Source organism: Dendroctonus ponderosae, unplaced genomic scaffold (genome assembly GCF_020466585.1).
Source record: "Dendroctonus ponderosae isolate FM_Combo_2020 unplaced genomic scaffold, Dpon_F_20191213v2 Dpon_F_20191213_1, whole genome shotgun sequence".
NCBI lineage: Eukaryota > Metazoa > Arthropoda > Insecta > Coleoptera > Curculionidae > Dendroctonus > Dendroctonus ponderosae.
Window position 1 is genome coordinate 12,949,341 of NW_026017110.1, and position 8,132 is coordinate 12,957,472.

General features: G+C 35.0%; 2 protein-coding genes and 1 long non-coding RNA gene across 8 annotated transcripts in view; 2 read left to right on the forward strand and 1 right to left on the reverse strand.

The window, feature by feature from the left end:
- Positions 1-8,132, forward strand: part of LOC109545046 (serine proteinase stubble) — a gene marked incomplete in the record, with an annotated part of 47,849 nt that overhangs the window by 23,338 nt on the left and 16,379 nt on the right.
- On the reverse strand, positions 142-1,296 carry LOC109541241. 2 transcript variants are annotated; one of them, XR_007280564.1, is made up of 3 exons: positions 468-1,183; positions 356-416; positions 142-299 (listed from the first exon to the last, which is right to left on the reverse strand). It is a non-coding gene; the product is annotated as an uncharacterized LOC109541241 (long non-coding RNA). The 2 variants fall into 2 exon arrangements; XR_007280563.1 differs by having other exon boundaries at positions 142-416; positions 468-1,296.
- Positions 4,920-6,915, forward strand: LOC109545051 (cytochrome P450 6l1). Of its 5 annotated transcripts, none has more exons than XM_019915532.2 (4): positions 4,920-5,052; positions 5,766-5,978; positions 6,382-6,633; positions 6,719-6,915. In XM_019915532.2, the coding sequence occupies exons 2-4, from the start codon at positions 5,777-5,779 to the stop codon at positions 6,880-6,882; spliced, it is 618 nt and encodes a 205-aa protein (XP_019771091.1). In that variant the 5' UTR covers positions 4,920-5,052; positions 5,766-5,776; the 3' UTR covers positions 6,883-6,915. The 5 variants fall into 5 exon arrangements, with proteins under 5 accessions (XP_019771091.1, XP_019771090.1, XP_019771094.1 ...); XM_019915531.2 differs by having other exon boundaries at positions 4,920-5,048; XM_019915535.2 differs by lacking the exon at positions 4,920-5,052 and adding an exon at positions 5,095-5,336.

Here is an 8,132-nt window from a genome sequence, read left to right on the forward strand (position 1 = left end):
ACAACCAAGGGACCCTCGCAGAGGAGCCAAGACCAGCCAGCCAGCAGCCAAAAGCGACCAAAAGAAAAAGCAGGCCACCCCTGCCGCCCAGCAGCAAAATCAACGGAGGACCAAGGTGCCTCCAATTGTCCTTCGAGAGAGTTAAGCTATTCTGTCATTTATTTCCTTTGCTACTGCAAACTTAATCTTTACGTTTTTGAGTTTGTGTGTGTTTATTTGTGTTGTTCTCCTTGATCACTTCTTTAAATGTAGCCTTGGCGTAGACAACAATAGGATGTGATCAGATGGCACAGCTGCTCCTGGATAAGTTTTTAGGACGGATGTTTACAATTATAAAGTTGATCTGATTCCTTACTATATTTTGTTCGTTGTCAGCTGGAGATTTCCATGTATAGCTACAGGCGTCTAGGTGGCAGCTTAAAGAAAGCATTTGTTATTATGAATCCTATTTCTTTACAGAACTGTACCAGTGACAATCCCAGTCCATGTCCTCCAACCACATTATCATCCTTTTCATTCCCAACCTTGGCATTAAAGTCCCTAATAACTAGATTCACTTCTTCCTTTCGAGTGAGTTTTAGAGTCTGCCTGAAATAGTATAGAATTTGTCCAGCTCTTTGTTTGTTTGAGTGGTTTAAAAGTCCTAAAATGCACTTGTTGGCAAAATTAATTCCGCTTAAGTGAATACTTCCAAGCCGACGTTTTGTAGAGTAAGACTGGACAATCCAGACTCTGTTTTATCCCTGCCTATATAGACGACAAGAAACATTAAAGTATATCGATAAAACTGACATCACAAAATATAAGCAGTTCTAGACCCATACATCATGTTGCAACATTTGTACATCACCCAGGGGCGTTAATGAGGAAAGAAATTGATGAGACTTTTCCAGCAGGACGAATTTTTTTTATGGAGTAGGGTGTACTGTAGCTGTAAGAAAAACACTGGCTGCCGAGTGTGGGAACCCTTTTGGTTACAGTGGCCCATAAAAAATGTGCATTGCGGAAGAAAATGAATTTGCAACTAAACAGCTAATATATGTTCCGAGTTTGTCTTAAATAATAAAGCACCACAGTTATTAACCAAATTTATTTGCGGCTTTCGCGCACACAACTACTATTGAACTTCGAATCATTTAAGAAAGGCTGAAATAAGTTTGAGAAGAAATAAGCTTTGCACATTTTTCGAACAATTCCTGATAAACTTGGTAAAAACATTACATCATATTTTCGATTGTTATTCAAATTACGGTCAAAATAAGTCGTTATCATGATATTTTAGTAAATAAATATGTAAAAATCTGCATATTTCTGTAATCCAATTTAAACATATAATTTTTAACCTTCACAATTTGTTCTTTTTTGAATATGGAATAAGATAAAAAAAAAGGTAGCAGTAACGGAAACATAATTGGGATAGGCACTTAAAGCACTAATTATTTTCAATAAACAAGTAATTGGATGATTACATAGTATCAGTCCCATGCAATGTTTAAAACAATTATCCAGTATCCCAGCGTCGCGTTTAGGATTCGATAATAAGCAATTTGAATAGTATTTTGTATCATTAACTGAAAATTCTATTAACTATATTGATCAGCAAATAGCTAGAATAAATATATATAACGTTTAACATATAATAAATTAGAAATTCGTTTTTTCTCGTTGATGAAGCCATAGGTAAAAATTTGCAAATAGGATTTTTTATTTTGCTAAGGAGGCAAATAGATTTTGTTTAGTTTCACAACCATAAGCGGCCTACATCTTCAGTGGTAATTTGTCAAAAGCGGCTGTTCAAATAACATTTAAACAATGGATACAGTTATTGTCCAAGTTACGATTTAATGCTGAATTCGTGAAACCGTGAGCCCTTGTTACCGATTCCCGAGAAGGTCCAAATCAGTCGTGTCTGTGGGGCCACAATTGGGAATCTCAGACAGCCCGCTAAGCGGTACCACTGCTCGAATTGCATGGCAAGCGTGAAAGCCTTGATGTAATTGGTGATTGTTTTCGTTTCCAAGTAGTTCACTTAACAGAATGCACTATATACCTAATGTCTACTATAAAGGGCATTGTGAAATCAGAAGGGCAACCATTGACGATTGAGCAAACACACAACTCTGCTCGGCTACTCTTATCACTATTGAAAGTTTAAGTCCTTGAAGCGACCACCCAACACAGCTGAGCACAGAGCGTGGGAAATACCCTGTTTTCCTCAACCTGCACTTCTGATTTCCTCCGTACCTCAGTCGACAAAAGTGACCAGAGAAGACATTGTTTCGTTTCACCTCAAGTCGTACACATCGGGAGTCTTTCGCCTCAAAGCAGTACACATCGCAGACTCTGGAAGAGAAGTGTCTCAAAACCCAACCCGTAATTCTTCACCCTCAAATCAAATCAGTGGTCAAGTGCTGCCCAGGCCAATTAGAGAAAGTGGCAAAATAAAAGTGTCGCCCGTGCAAGTTAGGCAGGCACATACGAAATTGGCAGATTTTATTTACTCCTGCAACTGCTCTCAACGATACCCATCAAACACTGGTACCCCACTCACATTGGTCTTTCGAATAGCAGAAAATTCCCCCATATACTCGTGTCTAGAATTTTAAATTATTTATTCGAGTGAAACGAGTACATTTTGGTACCACGAACTGGATTTGACCAATCTCAGGAAAGTGCCAGCCCCAACATTTGGTCCTTCGAGCCGGATCACGTTAGTTTACACCTTGATCCCCCCAACAGTGGCAATGTAGGGATTTCTTAAGCCCAAGTCCTATTTATGTATGAATGTATGGTCATTCGTTGTTATTTTCGGGTTGTTACTCTTGATTTAAATTTGGGATAACGGGCTATGAAATAAAGTACTGATGGAAATGAGCCGACGCTGATCAAAAGATCATCGTTTTTAATCGTAAAAACGATTGAAACAGCAATAACATCAAATTGCAATTATGTCGATATTCTAAAGTGACTGCTTGTTAGAAAAGTTAATATTAGAATTCCGCCAACATTTTTGTGTCAAATAAGTACTTATATAAAAAAAGATAAGTTGTTAGAAGGATTGCCATTTGCTCTACTGAATTGAGCAAAATTACTTCGGATATTTTTCAAATGAGAACGTGAATTAAATTTAATTCAAGAAAAATATATCAAAAAGGTTTGAAATTTGCAAAGCCCAGCAATACAAAATTTACGGTTTACGAAAGGTGTGGTGATTAATTGCGAATGTAAAAGCTGAGGACACAAGCCAACACATGTAAGTAGAATACGCAATCAACGTGCGTTTAACGGATAATTAGTATTTCTAAGATTTTACTCTTTATAGATGGCTACTGTGTTAATATTGAGTACCATTTTACTGGTATTAATATCTACCCTGCTACCTAAATATTTCACTAGAAATTTCAACCACTGGATATCAAAGAATGTATTTTACATTAAACCTATACCAGTGCTCGGAAATATGCTGTCCGCCTTGACAATGAAGACAACGCTAGGAGAATGGTTGGATGACTTAAGCCATAAAATCAAAAAGGATTACTTTGAAATTTTCGTATTCGATCGACCAGTTTTGGTGGTTCAATCTCCAAAGCTTTACTAGCTGATACTTCAAAAAGACTTTGAATAATTTCAAAATAGATCAGTGGCCCATTACGAACACGATCCGATTTTGTCCAATTTTATGTTCATGGCCATGATCAAAAAGGGTACTGAGACATACTTCGGCTCAAGAGAAGACGATCCGACCTAAGTTTTTTTTAAAAGAAAAAATCTGGCTCCTCTACTTTGTTTGGCCTAAGTTCTTCTAAAAATTATGTTTTTTGAAATATCGGAAGAATCATACGACAAATTTTAATAAAACTCTTAAATTTATTCTTAGACGCCACTCAAATTTTGATGAAACAACCGATTTCGATCGCTTTGAGTAAGTAGTAAATTCTTAAGTGTCTTGGTACAAAAACTACCAGAACTTTTGATTTCGTAGCTGGAATCAACTGTTTTTTTTGCACTGATGCACTTCTTCGGCAATTTTTTGCTCTTTGTAAAATCTTTAATAGAACATTAATAGTTTTTGCTCAATTTTTTGTATTAATAAAACTTTAATTGAGGTTTATTGTAATATCGGAAGAGTGATGAGAGGAATTTTAATAAAACTTGCTGTGATTTTTTTCCTACGTGGAGGCCTTATTTTGATGAAGGCTTAGCGCTCAACGAAAATGCTTATTTCCGTTGCATTTCTAAGAAACGCAGCTCGTCAGTTAATTATTATAATATGATATTGCTAATTAGCAAGGAAACAGAATCTTTGTTGCGCCAAAACTGCGAATACGACAGAATTTTATATAGAGGTAACAAATACAAGCTGATTCCACCGACAAACTCAAAAGTTCTGGAAGTTTTGCACGAAGGCGCTCCACAATTCATCACTTGCCCAAAGCGGTTGAACTCAGTTTTTCATCAAAAACGATTGTTACAGAAGAGCCAATTCACGACGAGTATTATTAAAAAGGGCCTTTAAGGTCTACTCGCCGGATCCACTCCCCTCGCCCTCCACACTGCTGCTAAATACTACTATTTCATTAAAATCCATTGTACCATTCTCGCGATATTTCAAAAAACACAATAGTTTTGAAGAACTCTAAACATCAATAGCAGAGGAGCGATGTATTTTTGTTAAATAAAAGTTAGATCAGATCGTCTTCTTTTGAGGCAAATGATGTTACAATACTTTTTTAATCATGTGCTTACGGGCAGGTGAATATTAATATATATTTTATTGTATTTAATAAAATTAACACAAACACCAACATGAAACATTTACGTATGCTGATTATCTCAGAACAATTGGAAACGTTCTACAACGTTCTAACCTTTGTACTGCTGATGCCGTCAATTATTATGATAGCAGAGATTGCGAATTTCAAATATTACTTTAATTGGATAAGTTTAATTTACAACGAAAAAGCTGATTTTCAGATGTAACTTTGACGTTGCAATATGTTTAGTAGTGGTGTTCCAAGGAGAGAAATGCGGACAATCCTGCTTTCCAAGTAGGTACATTATCGAAAAGTACTGAAACTCCAATTAAGACTACTTCCCAGTTATAACATCAAAATCCCTTAGCTATTCACGATCATTATACAATACTTACAGTAATATTAACTGAAGTAAATTACCAAACTTAATTTATACGTAGGTTAGACAAATTGCTGCCCCCATTATATAGTATTAATTGATTTAAATTAATCGTACATCCGCAAACTCCATATATTTTCTACTAAAATGTAATTAAAATAATTGATCGTGATTGGTTATGTACACTCAATAGCTCATTTCAGGTTTGTACTTAATTCAAAGAATCATAGCTTACATTACTTTTAAGTATACTTTGACCTCATATCTTTAGCAAATATGTTTTTCTGTTATATGAAATATCTACTCCCGAGCTCAAAGGGCAGGATTTGATTGATATATTTATCGAAGAGAGTAAAAGCAAAAATGTCCATTTTGATAAGTGCATTAAATGAAAAATTCATAATATAAAACATCTACACACAAAGAAAGCGTTGAAATAATCAAACTTACTAACGCCAATTGATTGCAGCAATTATGGTAAAACTTGAACTAAAAATTGGACAGTTTTGCATATAGTAAAATTAACTTATTATGGTTAACTTGCAATTATTAGCTGTAAACTACGTGGATAAATATTGTGCCTAAAATAAGTATTACAGCATCCTGATTATGCTAAATTTATATATTTTCAGATCAGAATGTAATGATGGCACAAGCCTTACAGTTCTTTGCAGCAGAATTTGAAACAGTCAGTAAAACTTTGAGTTTTACACTGTATGAAGTTTGCGTCAACCTACATTTACAGGACCGACTTAGAACTGAAATATTTGATAACTTTAAGAAGCATGATGGAATTACCTGCAAAGGTGTGTCTGAAATGAAATTTTTAGATATGTGTATTGCAGGTGAGACGAAATTTTGATATTTATATACATATATTTATTAAATAAAACAAACACACGTTTATAACAAACTGATGCGTATCGAATACCTTTAAGAACACAATACAATTCTGAATTCACTGAATTAAAGGAAGAAGTTACAAGTGTGATTGAGGTCTCAATTAATTGTGTATTCTGCTTGCGTATGTGTATATGAACTAAATATATGCTATCATAACTCAATTTCGCCCAACTTCAATCTATAATTCGATGCGATGAACCTGTTGAGAAACCCAACAAATGCAAAATTTCTAATCTTTATATAGCTTTTCATAATGCCAAATGCAGTACTTGCATTATACAAAATAGTTGCTAGTGTTGAAAAATTGTGAGTTAGATATGCATTAAAAATTGTTTTTGATTCCAGAAACTCTGAGAAAATATTCAGTACTTCCATTTCTGGATAGAACTTGCTTGCGTGATTATAAAGTAGAAAATTCAGATCTCGTCATCGAGAAAGGTTTGGATGTTTACATTCAATTGTTTGCATTAAATTACAATCCTGAGTTTTTTACCCAACCTGAGAAATACGATCCGCAGAAATTTGCGAACAAATCCAAAATCAATAACGAAGGACTATATTATGTTCCTTTTGGTGATGGGCCTAGAATATTTATTGGTAAGTGAAATCATACTAATATATGTATATAATTTAAGGCTTTCTGAAGATCTTTAGATTAAACTAATCAGAATAATTCTCACAGGCAATAGGTTTGAGTTGTTAGCTGTAAAAATTGGTTTGGTAAGTTTATTATCTAAATATAAGCTGGAAGCAACATCTCAAACTCCAAGGCCAATAAAATTCGAACCGAAAGCCCTGATTCTACAATCTAATGTGGGCGTACCTTTGAAATTTGTACCAATTTGATTTATTAAATATAGTAACATTTGAAGGTTAAAATGTATTTACTAGTTGTACCCTTCAAAAAGATCCTTAATGTATGGAGTAATGCATTAAATAAATACCAATATTTAAAATTAGTGTTTCCAATTGGTTTATTCCAAACCCATTGGAATGCGTTACGGCGTCGTTGTCTGGCATTGATACAGACAAGTACGCAGTTCCCTCTCGCACGCATGCAGCCGCCCGCGAACTTTAGGCCATAGATAACTTTAGGCGCTATTAAAGCCGGTGCTACCCGAATTTGGCCGGTCGTCTGATTATAATAGTGTGTAGTCTAGGGGCTGTTCTTGTGTATATAACAGTGTGTAGTCTGTGGGCCGCTGTGCTTTGGTGTTGCGTTTCAGTCTGACCTACTTTAGTAAGAAATCATGCCAAAGGAGAAAATGATTTAATTACATTTATACTGGAGCTCGTCCCCCAGATTCGAAGTTATTCGGACGAACCATTGTGATGTGCGTACTATCCGAAACAAATGGAATTTATTCGCAGATTCGCAGTGTTTCTAACTGAATAACGAATATTTTTGGGGTACACCGAACTGAAATGGATGTTGAACAACTAACAAGCAACTTTCCTAAATCTTCATATAAAGGATGGCATTCTCCAAATTATTTTTGTCATGCTACTGTATCAGCAACCCAATTTTTTTTGATTTTTAACTGTAATCGCCTTCTCACAAGACAACTATTTTCCAAAAGTAAATCATCCTAACTATTAACAGTTGTATAATTACGCTGATTATTATATAATGACGCTGTATAAATGTGCTTGTTAGATACATAACAACACATGACCAATTCGTATATACAGGGTTGCTCATTAGTGCGTCAAAGTGCGATATCTCAGTAAATATGAACTTTACAAGAAAATACGTCCTACGAAAGTTTTTCATGTTTAAAAGGTCCACATTTTAAAATTACTTTCCAATATACGGGGTGTATCATAAACGTGTGGTAGTTACCAACTTTGGATTTTTAAATGGAACTGCCCCTTTTTTCATTCATTTTCAGATTTGTCGTCAAAATTTAAGTTAAGTTTGTCTCCAACGTTTTACCTGAAAAATTTACGATTTCCGAGTTATTCGTAAAAATGTGAAAGTTTTGACAGCTACTGGGTTCCACAGAAATCGATGCTGTACACTACCCGCTGCGAATTTTGGAAAACAGTTTTCAGCGATTCTAACAGAACATCATGATCTACGCGTAGATATGTTT

Bases quoted from the DNA above. Each gene is read 5' to 3' on its own strand.
- LOC109545051 (XM_019915529.2), top strand. From the start codon at position 5,665: ATGGTTAACTTGCAATTATTAGCTGTAAACTACGTGGATAAATATT. The intron at 5,711-5,765 runs GTGCCTAAAATA...ATATATTTTCAG, and splicing joins AAACTACGTGGATAAATATT to ATCAGAATGTAATGATGGCA. The intron at 6,634-6,718 runs GTAAGTGAAATC...TAATTCTCACAG, and splicing joins TGGGCCTAGAATATTTATTG to GCAATAGGTTTGAGTTGTTA.